This window comes from Vespula pensylvanica, chromosome 2 (genome assembly GCF_014466175.1).
Source record: "Vespula pensylvanica isolate Volc-1 chromosome 2, ASM1446617v1, whole genome shotgun sequence".
Lineage (NCBI taxonomy): Eukaryota > Metazoa > Arthropoda > Insecta > Hymenoptera > Vespidae > Vespula > Vespula pensylvanica.
Genome location: NC_057686.1, coordinates 14,189,926 through 14,211,421, shown reverse-complemented (window position 1 = coordinate 14,211,421; position 21,496 = coordinate 14,189,926). Strand labels below are relative to the sequence as shown.

Below are 21,496 nucleotides of genomic sequence, written 5' to 3'. Positions count from 1 at the left end.
TTCGTATTTTATTCGTATACCAAGCTGTTTCGGTAATGAAGCGCGATCTCGACGAAGCATTTGTCCATAAATTAAAAATTTAGTATAATATTTTCTGTGTAAAGAGAAATAGAAATAAAGAATAGGAATAAATGCGTCTAAATAACGAAAAAAAGAGATATTTCAAACCGCAAATATTAATGGCACTTTATTTATGAATACTATGTACAGATGCCGTATAATGATACACACCTTTAAACTCGCGAGTGTGATTCCATGTAATAGATAAAATAATTAATTGAAGAATAAGTTCCTGACGAAGAACTTACTCTGTAGAGGGGAAAAAAAAAGGAAAGAACTGTCACTAATGCATGTATAAATCAAAAAGGATTTATACAATGTTTCACGTGCAATCTTTCTGCATAAGTATATACAAATATCGTATTATACAGTCGCGTATTTTAAAAAGCACAAAAATGGTTTCATTCTCGTTTCCTTTCGAAAACATTTCGTTGTAGTAAGAAAATATTTCTTTTTTTTGTGTTTTACAAAAATTACAATGATAGAATATTGCTGTTATTAATATTCGTAACATTATACGTGTCACTTCGAAATGTTTCGTTAAAAAAAAAAAAAAAGTAATAACAGTCTGTAGAATAGTATAGCAGTTGGATTAAAAAATACGTAATAATAAAAACTGGATGATGTGTGTGGACAATGTGAAGATTAACGCAAATCGGTTAAGTAAAACCTTGTCCATTTCGTATCTGCGTTCTCTTCTACAGACATATTAAATTTGTTTTGGTTTTCACATTTATTTTTCTTTAGTTCTCCAATGGCTCATCGTACGTTCTCGTTTTCTTTAATATACTTTTAGTAATCATCAGTTGCTTAGTGATTGCCTTTTCAACATTCTTTTTGTTCTTATTCGAAGTCGATAAATGTTGAAACGTATCTTCAAGAGCTCTTCTCGTCTTCATTAACCTTCGTTTTAACATTTCATTTTCTTGCTTGAGTGCTTCTATTTCGTCAAGACCTAAAAGATTTACCAATAAATGTTACTAATTATAATTCAACATTTTAATACCAAATGAGCTTATAAACTCGGTAAGCGAACATATTTTCGCAGTACGTAACATATTTTTTACATGTAAGCAGAAATAGTATATTCTGAATAATATTAAATCGTTAACTAAAAATATATAAGACGCTGAAAATACGAAAAGAAACAAGCACTGATCGCTAACTTTTATCTAAACTAAATAGACAGACTACAAAGCACAACGATTAAATTGTTTATCTGAGATACATACTATATTTATGTCCAGCTAAAATTGCTATAAAAGCAATAAGATATTATTAGTGAAGAGGTTGTTTTATATATATGAATGAGCTTCGTTAAAAAGAGTATAGAAACTCAAAGTTAAATCTAATAAATTTGAACGTACCTTCGATTGGCAATGGACTATCGCTGTCTACCTCTCGAGCAGCAGTATTTCTATTACCGTTGTCATCATCGCTGAGTAAGTTAGTCATTGATTCGGTAATCTTCAAAGTATCTTGTAGTGGTCTTACTGTAGTAACTGCTGCATCACTCTCAATGCCCAAATCAGGTGAACAACTAGATTTACTCCGTCCACCAAGAGTTTGATAATTTATTGGTTGCCAATATTGCGAAGGCTATAATAATTATAAAGAATGATTGGTCAAACACGTTCTTTTCTTAAAAGACTTGTAAATGCTTACATTATAGGTTTGATATTCTTGAATAATATCTTCGCATGTCTGTTTCAACGTGGTATCTGTTGGTATAGAAGAAACACCACTCGAACTTGGTGCCGAATCGCTAGCTTCACAAACAGCAACGTGTCTTCGAAGTTCCTTGTTAGTAGCTTCGAGTTCTTCCACTCTTGCTCTATGGGAATCATTGATTTGATTCAAATCTGAGATCTGTGCAAAAACAAAGTTCATACGTGTCATGTTGAATAGTACTTATTTAAAAAAAAAAAAAAAAAAAAAAAAAAGTCATGATTAAAATAGAAAATAATTTAATAAGGATATACCTCTTTATTAAATTTATCTTGTATTAAACGAACAGCCATGTCGTATCTGTTATCCGTCTTTCGTACTTCTTGTTCAAGTCTTAATTTCTCGTTAGTTAGCTTCGTATTTTCGACGAGAATTTGACTGTGCAAAAGAGTAAGGTGATCCAATTCTTTTGTCAAGGCTGATATCTTCGCTTTGGCGGTTTCGTTGTCTTCTTCCATCGTTCTGATCTTTGATCTCAACTAAAATACGTATATCAAAACGATTATAATACAGTTCGATCATTTAAAACTAAATTTAATTGAAGAGAAAACAAAACATTAATTACTCGGTCGTTTTCTCTCTTAAGAGCCATTAACATCTCCGCTGTCTTCTTCTCCGTGTTTTCTTTATACTGCAAGAGTTCAGCTTTTTGTTTAGTCATTTCAGCGACCATACCCTCCACATCGACTATTTTCTTCTCCAGTTGTGCTTTACGTATACTGTTCTGTTTACTCTCTCTTCTCAAAACATGGCACTCGTGTATTCTTTTTTCTAACGACGATTGCAATCTTTCGCAAACTTTTTGCGATTTCTCAAGTTTCAAAATGAGCGGTACCAGCTTTTCATCGAATATCTAAAAGATAGAAAAGAAATAATACATATACACACGTGTGGGCATGAAAATAGATTTTAAAATAAGAATAAAAAAAAAACAACAACAAAAAAGAAATGAATGAAGGAGAAAAATGAATTACATACGATATCATAGGAAACTTTTGTAGTAAGATCGTTCCTCAGAGCGCTCAATTCGGAATACAAAAGATTATTTGTTTCCTTAAGTTCCTGTATATGATGATTCGCATCCAGATCGTGTAAATCATCTTGATAAGTTTTATGATATGGTATATAATCCATCGAATCCTCGGAATCGCTAAACGTTTTCGTATGTTTGCTAAATCTAGAGCGATTCGTAGATTTGTGCTGAGTTTCTTGTAAACCGATCCTAGCCATGGATACTATTCTATCAGGTTCCGAGAAAGCTTCCGAATCCGATTGCGTTGTAGTATGATTTTTAGCTAGATCCAAAATATTTTCGGAATAACTCTTCTTCACGGCACTATCGATTTTTTCATTGTTTTCGATCGATTTTTTAGTAGCAAACGTCATAACATTTTTGGTCATCCCTTCAAGAACTTGTGCAAAATCATCGGAAAATATATTCGAACTTAGGAGTACGTCCAATACAATTTTATTATGTTCACGACTAATCGCATCAACGTGATTCGCGTTCTTAAGGATATCCTTCATCAATTTCACGAGATCCTTTAAATGAGCGCGTAACAATTCGCAATATCTTCTCGTTCTCTCACTTTCATTCTCACATCCATCAATTTCTGCAGCAATGTCAGGCTTTGTGACCAGTTTCAACCAATTAAGGTAATCCACTTCTTTTTCCAATTCGTTCTTCTTTTCTACTAATTTCTGAACGTACTCGATCATCGTTTTAACGTCTATCGACTCGTTTCCATTCACGTAATTCAATTGAATGACTTCATTGGTAAAGGATACTTTAATGCCAATCTCATTTAATTCCTTGATAAGAGTTGTCAAATGTGTACTAGCACTTTCCTGAGGAATATCAGTTTTACTTCGACTTCTATCCAATTGATTGCTTGCGGTCATGTGATTATGCAATTTAGCGATTTCTTTGTTTTTACTCCATAACTCGGTATTCACCAACTTTTGAAGATTTTGTGTCTTCACTTGCAACTCTTTGGTCAGTTGTTCGATCTTCTGATTCTTCTCAACGATCTCTGTGTTACGCGAATGAAGTTCTCGAATCAATTTCTGTTGCTCCGAAGATTCGAAGAATTCGTTAGTCGGAGTTTCCACGATAGTTTCTTTCAACTTGTCGAGTTCGATGATCTTATCTTGCAATTCTTCCTTCATCGTATTCTTTTCTATTTCTAAAGATTCTATTCGTTGATCTTTGTCGTTGAGTCGTTCCTGTAACTCCTGTGAAATGAAAAATTTTGTTTTTGTTTTTTTTTTTTTTTTTTAATTTACTACGAAACGCAAAGAGGAAAGGAAAAAAATATCTCGAGAAAAATCGAATAGTTGGATTTAGGAAAATAAACAAAAAGAGAAATGAACATACCTCTGATTCGACCTGTATTTGCTTTTCCAGACGATGTTTCTCCGCCTTGATTGTCTCTATCTGATCTCGCAGGTCGTTTATTTTGGCTTCCATTTCCTCAAACCGTTGCTGCACATAGAAAAGCATTTTCACCATGAATAAAACTCAAACAGGCCAATATAGACCGAAAGACTTTATTTTATTGAAAAAACAGATTTAATTACAGGGATGAGTTTTACAGAAAGAAATGAGAGCAACAGTTCGTATTCGATTGAGAAGATCGGGCAAGAAAATTAAAAATTCTCTATTTCTATTTAATTATCATTATTATATAACAAAAAGTGAGGATGTAGTCTACTGGAATTCGATTTTTCAACGAGAATTAATTTTTCGTTTTCTTTGGCCAAGAGCGCGGGGGAACAATCGTGATAACGGCTGGGCCCTAAAAGAAAAAGATTCAATTTGTAATTCCTATCGATTGTTCTCTTGAAAACAACTCCATATCTAATTCTATCTGGGTAGTAATTAAAATTAAATTTAATTTCAATTTTTTTTCTTTTGTTTTCTTTTTTTTTTTTTTTTTTTTTATACACATGTATAAAACAAGTATCCTGCCTGCAATGCACCTTGAAATATGCTCGCTTAAAAAAGAAAAAGAAAAAGAAAAAGAAAAGTGAAGAGAAAAAAAAAATAATGAAAAGAACGTGAATGTATCTAAGAAGAAAAAAAAAAAACAAGATTATATTGTCGATGTGATTGTCCAGTGTTTAGACGATATCAACTTATGTTTGATACCGTGATACACCTACCTCCATCCGCATTGAGGCACACAAACAGGAGAACATGTTTTACCCGTACTAAGTTTAACTTTCGAATCGTCGAAGATAGAATGACAATCAAGAACATAAAAAACAAAAATAAATAAAGAGAGAGGAAAAGAAAAAGATCGAATCCCAAATGGTATTCAACGCAAGTGCTAAAATGTAATTAGCACTGTGAATGACCGTAGTACTTCGTTATCGTTTTGTTCGAAGCGTGATGATTCTACCAATAAGAACGATCGTTGCTATTGTTCTACTTGAATAATAGACACATTAATTGATAAAACAATTCTTTTTTCTTATTCTCGAAATGTGACATCGAGTCTCCTCTTTTTCTTTTTTCTTTTTCTTTCTTTCTTTTTTTTTTTTTTTTTTTTTTTTTTTAAGAAAAAAAGAGAGAGAGAGAAAGCCTTTCCTTGTTTTTTTCGACGACACGCGACGTTAAGAACTGCGTAACGAACTGTGCGTGATTTTTGTTTTAATTAATTTATTCTTATTGGTCGTTCGTTCGTTGAAGGTAAACCACACGATGGTGATTAACCAGTCGAGATGAATTTTCGTGCGAACACTGCCGAGCGTGGACTGCAAGAGTTGGGACACACGATCACTATTATTAGACGGCATGCGTGCTTTCAATTTGGTATCGCCGAGATTCCATGAACCCCGGACATCACGTGATTTTGCACGATATTTCTTAAGGAAATTTCGTAATTTCTTTTGATTTTCTTTTTAATTACGTCATCGGCCTCATAATTATATTATCGACAATATATCGACACATCCGAGTAGGATTCATGCTGAAGAAGTATAACGTTCGTGAAAGTTTTTATCAGAGCAAATAGAAGAAAAGAATAAAATAATAAACAAAAAATGTGATGCCTAATGTAACTCGTATATGAGACTATTTCTTTCTTTTTCTTTTTTTTTTTTTTTTTTTTTGGATCTCTCTACATGCCCAATTTTTCCCAAAATTTTCTAACGATACAATGAAAAAAAAAAAAAAAAAAAAAAAAAATACACAAGATATTTTGGTTACTATTTTTAATGTGTCAAAAATAAATTAATGACTATTTACAACATCCAAATGTTCACGAACGGACGGATAAAAATCTACAATATAATATTGGCATTTTTGCGTGCTTTAATAGATCTAATTGACACTGTAAATTTAATCGAAAATGAAGATTTTATGAATCGTAATAGTTTTCCTTTTTACATTCGTAAGTACGAACTCTTCATTGATTTTTTTTTTTTTTGTCACAAAATCGCATTTGAACCAAAGATGATCAATATACAAATTCTCGAAGTTTACTATTCATTCAAATGAGAAAACGCCTGAATAACTATCGAGAATTATACTTCAAAAAGTGCTAAGTCTTGCGATCAATATAGTCACATATAAGAGAGCACAGAAAATGATTAAAAAAATAATGATGCACGGAGTTAATTAATATGAAATAGATTAGAGAATGTCTATATTTTCGTAATTTATATGTGACTATATATTTACTGAAAAACGTTTCTTTTTTTAAATAAATACGTTATTGCCTGTTTATGCTGCAAGGCAGTCACAATAATGAATGATGTTCATAGCAGTAATTGTCATGCATTGCTAGTAGTGATGGCATAAAGCAGAGAAGGAGAAGTAGAAGAAGAAAAATTCAGTGATTCTGAAAGAAACAGAAAAGTTTGATGTACTGAGTCATGCATTTGTTCTTATAATTCAAATAGAGATTGTAACCTTGCTTCTATACAATGATATCTCTACGTTTCATAAACTTTACTTCGATATTGGTATTTTATCTTACAACGATCGATTTCAAACGAATCGTCAATCGACTTTTTTGAAGTTTGCAGATCAACATTTCCTCTCTAAGGTGTGTTTATTTAAAAACGTAGAGATAATCGAGTAAAGTCCATAAATTGTAATATCGACCTGATTGCTATCGTCTCGTTCTGGATTGTCTGTAATTTCAACATTGTAATCCTTTCTGGCAGACCCATCACGTCTTCTTATTGCTTTTCCATCCTCGTGTCCAGATGACCTGTTCAGTATAGCTTCCAATTCCGCTATCTTCCGTTCTTTCCTCGCTATTTTATCCTCCATCTGTTGTTGCCTCCCCATAAACCCTTGAATCATCTTAACCGCCTTCTGATGTTCGCCTTCCATTTTTTTAAAATCTTGATCCGTCGTTTCTACATGCTTCTGCAGATTACATAATTTCAATATCAACTGTTTCTTTTCTTCCTCCTGTCGCTTCAACTCTTGATCCTTTCCTTCCAATTCCTGTCAATAGAGATTCATTTGCACATTAACGAAATGAATACAAAACGAAGAAAAAAAAAGAGAACATTTTTGGACTCGTGAAGATCTACCTTCGCCAACTCTTTAGTATCCGTTTCATCTATACTGGTTATCGTGGTTGTTGTAGGCGACTTAACTTTGATGAATCTTTCCTTGTTCGTTTCCCGTTCAAACACAGCGCTGTCGTTATTCGTTGAACCCTGCAGACAAGTTAGTTTTTGTGCCATCCTTGGCGACACGGATTCTATAAATGGACTTACTGTCGAGGGGCTGCTTACCGGTGATCGTTTTGTATAGCCGTTTTCAAACTGGAAGAGGAATAACCGAATGTAAGAATAAATGCTCACCCTGGAATTTGTAAAAAGAAAAAAAAAAAAAAAAGAAAACAAAAAAATGTTTCTTCACCTGAGATAAAAGAGCACGATGTTTATTATTTAGATCAGTCAGAGCGTCGTCCCTTGCTTTTACAGACATTCTCAACTGATCGATCTGTCTTTTCCTTCTATCAGAAACCGAACATATTTCCTCGTACGCCCTACACTTTTCCTCCAGTGACGTATTTTTCTCCTTAATCGCTCTCTCCTTTTCACTTATTTCACTTTTATATTGTTGTACGATGCTATCCTTTTTAAAAACTTGATCCTCCAATTCTCTAACTCGTTCTCTTAATTCATCCATATCTCGTAGCCTTTCGGTAGCCAGATTTTCTCTCGTTTGTATTTCTGTCCCTAAACGATCTCTAAATTGATCCCTTTCGCTTTCCAATTCTTGAGCCCATTCACGTTCTTCTTCTAAGCTAGCACTTATTTGTCTTACCTAAACAAAATAATTCGTACGTTTGCTGATCGATCTAACGAATAGCCGATAAATTTATTCGAACGATTAACGGGAAATTCATTGATTTTATTCTTACAAACCCGTTAAACGTACAAATGAAGGTTCTTATCTTAAAACAGAGTAAATGAAGAAACGGATGATAAATGTTCACAAAAGAATGTTTGTTCCGTAGAAACGTGTTTGCAATCTCTTCAGCGAGTAGCAGCATACTGATTAATTCTTTTTAACAGTCAGCTTATCGAGCTGCGTTACATTTGTGGTAACAAAAGGAAGTGACCGTTAGCACTGCCGTTTACTACAACTACGTTGCGAATAGATACATCGAGGAAATATCGTTTGAACGTCCGTCGTCATTTGAATATTTTAGAATTTAATTAAACGATTTTTAATAACGCTTACCTCCGCCTCGAGGGATGCAACGAGTTCTTCCATTTGATGAAGCTTTTCTTCATTTTCTAAAGCTTTCTCTGGTGTAACACCAAACGCTTCTTTGTAAAAAACTGAAGCGTCAGTTGCTCTTTCTCGATATTCCTCGAGTTCTGGTTAAAAAAAAAAAAAAAAAAAAGAAAAAGAGGGAAGAAAAAAAGAATAAAAAATACAACCGAACGAATTCACTTAACACCCTTTTCATAAGGATAAATATAAATTACAATTGAACTATTATTACCGACCTTTCTCCAATTGCACGATCCTTTCACGTTCCTTCTCAAGCGATTGCTCATATTGTGCCTGATTTCGCGAGGAGACCTCCTTTTGTTCCTCAATCAACTCAAATGCCTTCGCCGCTTGGCTAAGAAGTTCCTGCTTCTCAGCTAACTCCTTCCTAAGCGATTCGATTTCGACCTAAAGCGTAGCATATATATATTCCGTTAGTTAGACATCTCTATAGATAACATCATCGATCTTTTCACTATCAACGACATTGCTTTCTATAGGTATATTATATAAATGCAAAAAAACGAACGCGAGTTCAACGATCGATGGACAACTACTACTTGGCACTCGGATAATGACCTTTAACTCGATGTTCTTTTTAATCGCACCCTCGTCGGCGGAAGTAATGCCCATACGTTCTTCGAGAAAATATATTCGCAATTTCAGATTGAAATTCTCTTTCTTCAAAGCACCGAGCTGATCTTCATACTCTTTCATCGTTCTTCCCACCCCCGCTGATGCCATTCCTGGTACACCCTCAATACCGCTAACAGGAGAAGTTTTCCCAGGTGATTTTGAACTTGTACCTGCAACATGACACGAAAAATCAACGCGTTAGATAACACTCGAGCACTCGACTCGGAAACTCGAACATCGTCTTCAATATACATCGATATTCAATATACTTCGAAATACATCTTTCGTAAGACCAAGATCATTCTCTAAGATTTCTCCGATTACTATTTTCCAAACTTACGATCTTACAAACTTGCGATCCTTCGTTATTCCGTCATAGAGACGGAAGACGCCATTGTGATTTTATTTCCATTTCATTCGTGATTCTTATATCTCGATGATCGAATATCTCGATCGCGCATGCGTCTCATGATGGATGAATAATTTCTGATCAATTAAAAGCTCGAATCGTGTCTATATCGATAAGTAAAATTATCTTACCGAATTTAATCTCGATCCTTATGGGTTTATCCTCGTTATCTTTCGAGATCGATGGAAGATCTAACCTTGACCTACCACATCCCATACCACAAGGAACAAAACATCCACCAAGATTTCCTCTCTTTTTATTTTTTTTTATTTATTTATTTATTTTTTTTTTTTTTTTACATATTTACGTCTATATCACGCTGATTATTTTTTTTAGACACTCTATAGACTATACATTTTTTTTTCTTTCTTTCTTTTTGAAGAGAAAGAAACGAAGAAAAAAAAAGAGACAAGGAGAAAGAGAAACAAATTTCTGTACGATCGACAGCACGAATCGGAACTGAAACGACGAACGATCGTCTTAGCCAAAGATTGCGCCGTAAGACAATCTGCGGTTAAAATTATATTTCGAATCTATATCGCATCACGTTGGACGTTCGTTTTTGAAGGTTACGAGTTCGAAGAAGCACGTCCGATTTTCTAATTCTAAAAGCCTAAGCTTATCTAAGGTCTACATGGAGAGTTCGCATGGAAAGAAGATACCTATGTGTATTTGTACATATAGATTATCTTTCAAGAGCTTCCCGAGGAAACTACATGTTCGTAGATTTTTTTCATGACTCCGAAGGACGCGGTATTTTTGGTAAGATCTGTTCTCGAGATTCGTAAAATCGTCGATTTTAGTTCAATTCTGACGACATTTTCCCAACATTTAAAAAGATATCTTTTCGATGATCGTTGTCTCTCCGTGCTTCGAACACTAAAAAAAAAAAAAGAAGAAAGAAAGAAAGAAAAAAAGGAAGAAAGAGAAAGAGAGGGAAAAAGAAGAAATAAATCGCTATGATTCTTCGAGAGGTGTTATCGAGAGAGTCTAATAATAAAGTAACGACGAAACGGTCAACGACAGTGACGGCTTACAAGCTTGTTTCAGACAGCGAAAAAAAAGAAAAAATAAAGAAAAAAAAGAAGAAAAATATAAAAGAGAGAAGATGAAGAAGAAGAAGAAGAAGAAGACCGAGGGACAAGGTGTCTAGGTGCAGGGAAACGACGTATGACTCACGAATATGTGCGAATTATACTCGGATAATTTCTCTGCAAGTGTATCGATGCGTACCAAGTCTTCTCTGTCTTTCTCTCTCTTTCTCTCTTTCTCTTGTACCAACCGAGCTCTCGTATTTATAGATGACACATTTAGGCCGGAACGGTTTGAACAGTCTATTTTGGCGGGCAATTCTCCAATCTGGCCTGACCTACCCGCAATAAAACCGTGGAAATCATCTTAGCATGCAACCATGCTAGACTTTCCGATCGCGTTCCACCCTTTTTTACAAGAACTTCATCTCTTCTCCCAAGAAGTCTGAATCTACGCAGCAACGATGTTCACCATTGAATTCTACGACTACCGGCTGGACAGTCTTCGGTGGTTAAAAATAATAACTTTACGACTTATTCCGAGGCGATCAGAATTTTACCACGCATTTTAACTACGGCAAATACTGCCAAGTAGGATAGTTTAGTATCGTTTCAACTCGCTTCTCTCTATTTCTCGAAATAATCGATCGATTTGTTGAATTTTCAAATAATCACGAGATCTTTGTCCGATCTATTTTTTAGCTAATGTAATCTACGAAATTCGGTCGTCTCGTTTAAATTTAAATGTTACATCTAATATCCTACATTCAACGGTATTCCATAGTTTATTTTTACGAATAGGAAATTTTTATGAATTTCGTAGATTTTACATAGCAATGCACATCTATATAGTAACGTAGAATAACGCAGGCGACGATCATGGCAAGCACTGTGTTACAGAAATAAATACGCGAGGCGTCGCGACGCACTCCCACTTCTTACCACTAAAAACGTTTGTGAACCGCCAAAATAAATGGATCACCGCTTCCTGTAATCCGAGATCGCGATGAACGAATTTTGACAGGGCGAATGATCGTCGTCTCGCAATGAAGTAACACTTCGCTTCTTTCCTTTTTTCCCGGTTTCTTTATTTTTTTCACTGACTTCGCAAATTCGGTCCATCGTCTCGAATGAAAACTGATTTAGTCGTTCGCCGCCAGCCATAGCGGCGCTTGGCGCCGTGGGACAGGTGTCCTAAATTCCTAATAGCGTTCCCGCGATCGACATTAATCAGAGCTCCCCGTTATTTCCGATTGGTCGAAACTCGAGGCTCGTTAAATAAAACGATTGCGAACGCAAAACTCGTATGTATGTACATATATCGTTTACGTCTTTCGTAAATCCGTACGTTTAGGCGCGAAAAACGAAAGTCAAATAACTCGGAATCGGAGAAAGATCGATTCGAATCTGGCACCCTATTCGCCCTCCCCGTTGTATAAATATTTATGAGGCAAGAAACGTAAAGATATAAAAGAGACTTGGGAGTAGAAGGCCGTTCGATTGTTAAAGTCGACGGTTACCGCGTAAATATTATCGGCATCGAGCGTTCAAAAGAAGAAACGACACATTTGGCACAGATTCGTCTACTAAGGGCCAAATTTACGCCATACCGTGGATACACCAGATTCAGCCGGTGTGCAAGCCACTAGCAAGCAAGTTCGTTGTCCTCTCTTTCATCTTGATGAGTACAATTAGGTGAGTATTCTCACCAGCGTTCTCTCCGTGAACCGCATCGGCCAAGACTACGAAGACTTCGCGATGTTCTTCGTCGTCGTTGTTGACGTCGTAGGTATTAATAAAAAAAAAAATAATTCATCCGAGAAAAAAGAGGTCGCATATTCTTAATTACTTGACATACTCGTAACTCTTTCATTGATTTTCTATACTACCTATAATAATTATTATTAGATAGATAATGTATAAATATCTATTATATAAAGGAAAAATTATGTTATATCTTGTGATTATCATCATCGAGTCGTGAAAATTAAGTAGCTTATAGACTGGCACAGCATTACACACCTCAATGAAGGGTCAATTACGTCGGAAATGAGCAATAAGATGGGTGTGCTAAGGGGGAAGGGGGAGATAATTGATCATCCTATTGTCATCTGCAATATATCAGTGGTACGTTATTAAAAGAAGTCGATCTCTATCAAGGAGATATACATCACGATAAGTAACATAATCATCTCGATAAAGCATCACGATTATTACAGTAATACGTTCGCGATCGTTTAACAAAATCATTTGTTTCTTCGTTTATAGACCGTAAACTCATATCCGGTTATACGTGAGACCCTGAGAATCGATTGGTAAATAAATGTTATCGATAATTTTATCATCGACGTGATATCACTCACCATTTGTCAATGGTAGAGTTTGGCTCATCGTGATGTCCTGCAGGGGCATGTTGGTACTGAAACAAAAAATAAATAAATAGATAAGAATTAAAGAAACGTCAACGTACGTATACCCTCACGAATTGATTTCGTTCGTTTTAATCGTACCTGGCCCGATCGGTACCGATCAGGTATCTAAACGTATCTCCGATCGAGTAGAATTTAAAAAGAATCAAAGTCTTTAAATAAGAGTCATCTGAATCAGACACGGTCACGTAGTAAAACGTGACAGCAAGAGGACATTGCTGGTTGACTTTTCATGTTTTTCCCCTCTGAAAATAACGAGCCAGGGATCTATAGCGCCGAATCAAAGCCTGTCTATTTTCGGAATAGAACCGAAAACGGATTGTCGGCATGTGCTGTTGACGGGGAATTAGACGACACGTACGTACGTACCGTGTATCGAATCGGACAGAACTTTCAAAAGGACCAAATTGAAGATAGTGTCCCTCTCTCTTTCTCTCTTCTATTTCGAAGGTCCTATTTCAAATGAAAAAGGGATAACGCGTATAAGAATCGAGTACGAGATCCTTCTATTTCTCTCGCGGTTCGAACAAATTTCTACTCGATCGATTATCTAATGCTAGTTAGAACGATGATCGCCAAGTAGGAATAATGTTCGGCCATTAAAATTCTATTTCGAGCTGCACATGTATGAAATTAATGTCGTGAGAACGCGACGAGTCAGAAGTTTGTAGGATCCTCGGGCAATCGCAAACGGCATTAAAAGCAATAAGGAAAAGCTGGACTTCCAGAAAGCTTTAATTTAGATTTCATCCAAAACCTATTTCGGTGATGTAGTAGATACACACATACGTGCTATCCGTGCTGAAATGCAAAGTAAGTAATTAACGTGCTACCTAACGCATCATCACTAAAGCTCAGATTGATGTCGAGCGACTAGTCGACTTTCTTGGGAATTCGAGATCATTTCGAGAATTGTACTAACGAATGTGATAAAATAATACTAATGTGCACCGATAATCATGCATCATATTTACTTACAAGGACAAATAAATTCAATCAGTTTGAACTCAAATTCCAAGTCTCGAAAATACGTAAATAGACCCTTATTCAAACTCGAGACATTTCGTTTCTTCTAGAACAGAAGGATAATAATTTTTTGACTTCATGCCAGTGCGAAACGAACGGCTTGTCAGAGCTCAAGGAAAAGATTTGAATACGCGAATTTCATTTGGTAAAACGCCAAGTTAAGAATAATGAAGAAGAGCACGATAAGTTTGTCTTCTCTTGTTTTCTAAACTCTGATCAAAAATAGAAAATAATCAGATAATGAAAAGAACCTTTCAATTTTCTATGACTCAATTCTAACAATCTTCTTATTTGCATTCGATATTTTCAACATTAAAAACAATGCATATTAGAAAAAGAGTACTCTTCGAATTAAAGTTATCTATGTATATAGACGTAAATAAAAAGCAAACAAACTTGTTAGTGAGCGCGTGTCATTAACACGTTGGATGCCAGGCTATTTTCACGTAACTTTCCATCCTGGCCGCGTGGGCTATGGACGACCCACGTTATTGCATTCATCGTAAACACTTATAAAATGTTAGTTACAATACCGATAAAACCAAAAAAATTATTATTGAACGGAGAAAAGTGTAACATGTAATATGCGTGCATATTAATACATAAGCACAAAACATATAATTATTATCTCTTATTAATTAAAAAATGATTCTTTATCCTTTAGCGGGGATCCTATCTCTTAATAATAAATACTCCATACAATAATAAATGACCGATAAATTACGAGACATTCAATATGTTAACACGTATTTTCTTGAAATATAAAGATGTCGCATCCTTTTGAAAGTAGCAAAGCGCCTGTTTTAAAAATAGCTTGCCCTGTGCACATTTAATGTTAGCGTCTGCCCTTTCGAACCCTAACTTTCCTCTACCTTCCTCTACCGTCGTTTCCTGTGTTTCTCTCTCTTACTTACACGCACTCACGCACTCACGCATGCACTCTCTCTCTCTCTCTCTCTCTCTCTCTCTCTTTCTTTCTCTCTCTCTCTCTCTTTCCCTTTTTTCCGCACCTCTCACAACAGAGAGATGTGTTTAAAGATGTGTAAAAAATGTATCCTACGTTTTGATAAACAGCATCCAAATGCTTTTCTCTTGCGTTTCTAAACATCCTGAAAGTCCGATATTTAATAATTCTTTTTCAATTATCATTATATTATATTCCACGTCATACATAAAAAAGGAAAAGTAAGTCACAAGTTACACGTGAAACGCAACACAGGACCATCATCTGACAAGATGGAGGGTAAAAGCAAGAAATCAATACGGTGAGAGAAGAGAAAGAGAAGAGGAAGAGGAGAAAAGAGAGAAAAAGAGAACTGTGCCATGGACCACTATGCCGTTAACACACAACGCATCGACCCCGTTCATAAATATAATATATCGAGTATATCGATATTTTACGCTACATTGTTAAAATGATTCTTCTTCCCGTTGACGTAAACAATTTATCGCTACAATGAATTAACGAAATCGAACTTGAAAAACATATTTACAAATTTTACGAGTCTACGCGTTAAGGATCCTTTTGACTATTCTGAGTTATAAACAGATAAGATTACGTGTAAGAAACAATGACAACTCGTAAACAAACAAACAAAGAGAGCGTCCGGAAAGATCTTGAAAGAAAATGAATCATATTTTCTATCCTAATAAGCTTAACTAACGCTTCTAATTTTTCTAACACTTGTTCGCGACGTACGCGACTTATAAATATACAATTTATATAATTATATATACGCTAAATATAGCAAATTTAGCACTTCGCTGGATGAGAACAATACGATAGAGAAATGCAGGTCAACGGTGTGTATGCAAAGTCTTTTTAATTAACAGGTCGTTAAACGAATTATCTTTCGAGTTAAACAATTAACTTCGTTCTCTCGGTTCGTTTTTCGTCCTATAACCCTACGACTTGGACGTCTCCGTGTCTTTTCTCGCGTGGGTGTTTGAACGAGCGTGCTGATCTTTCGTGTGACAGTAAGTACATTAGCACTTGAATATCTCGTTCAGAATGATATATTTGAGTGACCACCGGATTTGCTGTATTATCAGTAAAAAAAAAAAAAGAAAAAAAAGAAAGAAAAAAAAATCAACGTCTTAAAGTTCAACCAAAAAAAAAGGACATGGATAAAGAATAAGAAGAGGATTTGTTCGATTGTCAAAGTGAAGTTATTAAATTCAGAAAAAATTCAATCCGTTTCGAAACAGATAATAATTATGAACATACGTCGAATTAATTAAACGTCAAATCCTCTTTAATACCAACACCACGATATATCACAATGTTTTTAACGTTCGTATATAGAAATAATAAAACATATACAATGATGGTATTGATAACATATTATTTGTAAATATAACACATTACCAACTTACTTTCGAAAGGGACTGTAAGCACTACCCCAAATGCTACCCCTGGCTGGAGAAGGTGGACTGTTCTGGTTCTGATTACCGTAGACGTAACCACCGAGAAACATTTTGCGTTGATGTGTTTTGGATAACATTGATAACAATATAATAATAACAACAATGAGAAGAGCTACACGTTCGTGCGTAATTCTCGTACGTTCACGTGTAAAATTATAACGTTAAAACTATCTATCTGTTATTTATATTAAAATATATGTATATTTATACGTGTGTGTATATATATATATATGTATGTATATATGTATGTATACGTATATGTACACGCGTATTCTTGTTAACACAGAAAAAATATAATGTAAATATATATATATACATATAACTCGTCTATTCTTAATACTGAACGTCTTGTACTTGAACAATTTAATTTTATAGTTCGAAATAATTTTCAACGTAAAAATCAATCGATCAGTCTCGTTTCATCACAATTACGTACATAAATATATATGTACGTATAACGATATGCACTTTTCGTCGTGAAAATACTTGTTTCGTTTTTGTTTTTTCTTTACTGTCCCTTTTTTTCTTCAAACACACAACTACGAGAAATCGTAATCATTTGTTGGCTTCTCGTTCTTCTCGTACGTTCATTGAAAGAAAAGTTGCAAAAATGCACATAAAGCAGAATTCGATGCGTGCAACCAAAGACAAACTCAATGTCTACTCTATCTATTTGTCTAAAGTTAATCTTTTAACATGGACGACTTCATTCGACGTGCTACGCTGCTGGACCCGATCAATCGAGATAACTATCCGCTTTGAGATAATTCTCCAGATGATTCAACACAAATTGTCGACACGTACACACATATACATATATACACTATACACTATACACATACACACACACACACACATATATACATATAAAGTACTCCCATGTTTCGTCGAACTCGTTCGTTTTATCTATCAAGTTCATAAGTTTAACAAAAATAAAAATTAATAAAACGAAAAGTAAAAATTAAAGACTGAGGAGAAAAATAATTTGCGATAAAACGAAAAGTTTTCTGGCGAATATAGCGCGCAGTTTTCCTTCGGTGGATTTAGTTAGAAGGAAGAAGAGAAAAATGTTGAAGGGTGAAAAAAAAAGATGTCAACAAATGAAACACAAAAAAGAACACCGAAGTCTTCTGACGATCGCGTCAAAAAGCTATTATTGCGTAAACAATTGTCACAAACGATTTGTTCTTTCGTATGATCCTCCTAAAGAAGAAAGATTTCTTCTTTACTGACAACATTTTATGTCCCATTCTCGTACGATGAATTAAAATGTTCATCGCGATGATAACGATAATAATTATTTTATGTCCATATTTTTCTTTCACTGACCGAGTTCACGAGTTCGATCGGCACATCGTTTTCTTTTTTTTCTTTCTTTTCTTTCTTGTTTTGTCTCTTCTTATCTTTTTTCTTTCTTTGTCTATTCGAAAATACGTCGGAGATAAAACTCGAGCACGAAAACGCACGTTAACGCTACACTCGTTCGAACGACGTACGAAATGCGACTGGGTGCGAGTCGCAGCATGGTTGATACTGAGCGGGATCAGAAGGGTGGGGAGGATGAGAGGTTCAAAGCTGGAGAATCACGTAGCAGAGATGATATGGAGAAAGAAAGAGAGAGGGGTGGGGGGAAGAGAGAGAGAAAGAAAGAGAAAGAAAGAAAGAGAAAGAAAGAAAGAAAGAAAGAAAAGATAGGGAAAGACAGAATCTCTCAGAAAGAATCTCTTGAATTAGACACAAACTGAAAGAAAAAACTAAAAAGCAAAAAAGTAATAAAGTAATAATAATAATTCCTAATAAAGTTGTAATCTAATTTAATCTAATAAATACTAATGTCTACAAATATTAATAATTTTGTGAAGATTATATGAAAATTTTATTATTTTCTTTTCTTTGATAGCAACAAGTAGACGTCACGCTGTTAGAAAGATTTGTGGGAAATAATAAGAATTTGTAAAGTATTGTTCATAGTTGTATAAATTAAATGTAATATTTATTGGAAAAGGGGACTTGTTTTTCAACATGATTTTGATAGAAGTTAAATTGACGTATATGTACAAGAGATTAGAAAATCACTATATCGAAGACTGACCTATTGCCTTTACGAGATAGATAATAAGCGTTAATGTAAGCAATCAATGAATTCAAGATTTATTGGCTATAGACCTTGTGAAGAAGGCAAGTGACAGTATAAGCGTCAATTTTCACTCAATTTTTAGTTGTTTATCAGATATATAAATGTAAGTATATAGAATAGAAAGAATTATCAACATATGTAAGATATTTATGATCTTCTGAATACGACTCGCTCTTAGCTTTTAACTCTTTTCTTATAGTATAACATACTTTTTATTCAACAATATATATTGTCTAAAAGAAAATTTATTGTTATAATATTTTTCAATATTGTAACATATTTTCTTGTTTCATAAGTTATATCTTATAGATTAAATATAAGTGTATATATTAAATATATATTTCTTTAAAACTTAAATACGTCACATATATTTGTGAAAGAAACAAGATTCTCTTCAGACAATGAATATTTGTATAATAAAACAGTTGAAAAATGTAATCTACTCACGTATCAAAATATTGCAATATAGCAGCTGTATCATCGAAAAATTGGGCCATCTTTTTGATATCCTGAGATATAATTTCATGAAGATTCCTTTTGAATTGATGCAGTACTCACTTTTCTTAAACCGTCAGATTTTAAAACAATAGTTTACCGTGCGGTCATCTTATGCACAGACGCGGTACAGCTATTCGCACGGCTGCCAACTTTAAAAAAACCTAAATTTTATGAGAGTTTATTTCAACGATTTAACCATATAACTTAAAATATTTTGCAATACTTTTATGAATACACTTTGTTTTTTTTTTTTTAGTTTTTATAAAATATAAATAATAAAGTATTAAGTAATCTGTGTGTGCATAATAATGATTCTTGTAGTTACTACACCTGAAAGTTATTCATCGCCAATAAGAGGACAGTATTCAAAAGTCGTAATAAATCTTTTTTAGAAATGATAAAATTTTTACGTATCTATGAACATATATAATCATATACTTGTATAAAAAGTATATTTGTATTTAATGATTGTTATCAGTAAGCTAAAGGATTTCAAGTCTTCTATATGGAAATGATAAATGATTAAGTTAATTTCACGTGATAATACATCGACTTTGCAACGAACCAACATAAACGCGATTGTAAGATTTAAATATGAATATACTACAAAATTTGTTTAATTTCTTTAACATAATTATTATTAGTCTAATTATTATTGCAATATGTATCAATGCAAAGGAACAAGAACTTCGATTAGTAAATGTGGTAAAAACATAAAACATTAAGTGTTCTTGAATTTTATTTTTAAGAATAAGAGATTACAAGTTATACCTTTTTTTATAGGTATTTAGGCATGGAGATCGAACCCCAAACAAAGAATTATATCCAAATGACCCATATAAAGCATATGATTTTTATCCAATGGGTTTTGGAGAATTGACAAATGTATATAGATTTATTAAATTGCTACATAGTATTTATAAAATGTATTATTCGAAAAATATAAATTGTTTAAATATTTCAGAATGGTAAAAAACGTGCATATGAATTAGGACAATTTCTTAGATCAAGATATAAAAACTTCTTGAGTGACATTTATACACCAGAACTGATAACAACGCGTACGACAGATTACTCAAGAACAAAAATGTCGTTATTACTTGTCCTTGCAGGATTGTTTCCACCCAATAATATTCAAAAATGGAACAATGATTTAAATTGGCAACCAATACCTATCAAATATGATCCTTGGATTAAAGATAATATCTTATTAACTACGGATTGTCCTTTGTATGTTTAGAAAATGTAAATTCTATACTAATAAATTTGCACTTAACTCTTATAAAACTTTAGATTTGATTACTTATAGATATATAAAGGAATACCAAAGAGTTTTAAAAACACCTGAAGTGATACAGAAAATGAATGAATTTAGTGAAATGAATTCCAATTTGACAAAGTGGAGTGGTAAAAATATTAGCACTCCTTTAGATATGTATTCCTTATATAATGTTCTTATGGCAGAATGGATGATGAATCTTCCCTTGCCTGAATGGACACACTCTGTATTTCCAGATGGTCAACTGAAAGATGGCATCATTTACTCTTATGAAGTTTCTAATTCAAACACTAAGTTGAAAAGACTTTTTGGAGGTATAAACATAAGTCATTGATATAAAAGTAAATTTAAAGATTAATATGGATTTACATTGATTTATATTTTAGGTCCATTGCTAAAAAAAATGGTAGAAGACATGTTAGCTTCTAAAGATGGAAAATTAATAAAAAGGAAGATGAATTTATACAGTGGTCATGAAACAAATATTGGTAGTATGTTAAATGTTTTAAATGTGTATAAACCACATCTTCCAAATTTTTCTAGTGCTGTTATATTAGAATTGCTTCAAGCTAACCAGACTTACTATGTTAAGGTATTTAATTTTAAGACAATAGAACTAAAACACTTATTTGTAAATATCTTCAATATCAATATCATATTCGTTTTACTTTCATGTTTCTAATTAATGTTATTTATTAATGTTATTTTTAGGTTGTTCATTACACAGGTATTCCACCAAAAGCAGTAGAACTCCAAATACCAAATTGCCAAGTATTATGTCCATTTGACGAATTTATGGAAATAATCGCTTCCGTTCTTCCGTCCAATGAAGAAATAATATGTGACAAAACACAAACGAATATGTAATTTGTTAGACATACCACAAACTTATATAAAAATTATAAAAACTAATATATATATATATGGAAGTGCCTACTAATAAAAAATCTTGCGCATTATTCGTTTGTTATTTCTTTTACATAATTACATTTGTACAATAAGTGATTAATATTCATATTATGATCCCCAAATGAATAATAAATTATATAAACTATATAGTGGATTATAAATGGTTAGTATGA

The 21,496-nt window shown here is 33.6% G+C and overlaps 2 protein-coding genes and 1 long non-coding RNA gene across 13 annotated transcripts; 1 reads left to right on the top strand and 2 right to left on the bottom strand.

Moving 5' to 3' along the window:
- Nucleotides 1-160: 160 nt before the first annotated feature.
- On the bottom strand, nucleotides 161-19,240 carry LOC122627133 (interaptin). Of its 8 annotated transcripts, XM_043808006.1 has the most exons (17): nucleotides 16,450-16,652; nucleotides 12,982-13,037; nucleotides 9,122-9,348; nucleotides 8,779-8,950; nucleotides 8,507-8,646; nucleotides 7,676-8,086; nucleotides 7,549-7,578; nucleotides 7,342-7,470; nucleotides 6,902-7,252; nucleotides 4,166-4,273; nucleotides 2,767-4,023; nucleotides 2,354-2,641; nucleotides 2,043-2,267; nucleotides 1,726-1,929; nucleotides 1,428-1,659; nucleotides 1,293-1,316; nucleotides 161-1,015 (listed from the first exon to the last, which is right to left on the bottom strand). In XM_043808006.1, exons 1-17 carry the CDS (start codon nucleotides 16,575-16,577, stop codon nucleotides 804-806), a joined length of 4,194 nt encoding a protein of 1,397 aa, XP_043663941.1. In that variant the 5' UTR covers nucleotides 16,578-16,652; the 3' UTR covers nucleotides 161-803. The 8 variants fall into 8 exon arrangements, with proteins under 8 accessions (XP_043663941.1, XP_043663940.1, XP_043663944.1 ...); XM_043808005.1 differs by lacking the exon at nucleotides 16,450-16,652 and adding an exon at nucleotides 19,085-19,240 and having other exon boundaries at nucleotides 7,342-7,578; XM_043808009.1 differs by lacking the exon at nucleotides 16,450-16,652 and adding an exon at nucleotides 17,830-18,016 and having other exon boundaries at nucleotides 7,342-7,578.
- Nucleotides 9,905-11,717, bottom strand: LOC122627138. The gene is made up of 2 exons (XR_006326792.1): nucleotides 10,767-11,717; nucleotides 9,905-10,466 (listed from the first exon to the last, which is right to left on the bottom strand). It is a non-coding gene; the product is annotated as an uncharacterized LOC122627138 (long non-coding RNA).
- LOC122627136 (venom acid phosphatase Acph-1-like) lies at nucleotides 12,176-21,373 on the top strand. 4 transcript variants are annotated; one of them, XM_043808019.1, is made up of 6 exons: nucleotides 12,176-12,313; nucleotides 19,919-20,020; nucleotides 20,100-20,365; nucleotides 20,445-20,728; nucleotides 20,801-21,006; nucleotides 21,126-21,373. In XM_043808019.1, the coding sequence occupies exons 2-6, from the start codon at nucleotides 19,997-19,999 to the stop codon at nucleotides 21,279-21,281; spliced, it is 936 nt and encodes a 311-aa protein (XP_043663954.1). In that variant the 5' UTR covers nucleotides 12,176-12,313; nucleotides 19,919-19,996; the 3' UTR covers nucleotides 21,282-21,373. The 4 variants fall into 4 exon arrangements, with proteins under 4 accessions (XP_043663954.1, XP_043663953.1, XP_043663952.1 ...); XM_043808018.1 differs by lacking the exon at nucleotides 12,176-12,313 and adding an exon at nucleotides 18,617-18,740; XM_043808017.1 differs by lacking the exon at nucleotides 12,176-12,313 and adding an exon at nucleotides 19,368-19,716.
- Nucleotides 21,374-21,496: the final 123 nt, after the last annotated feature.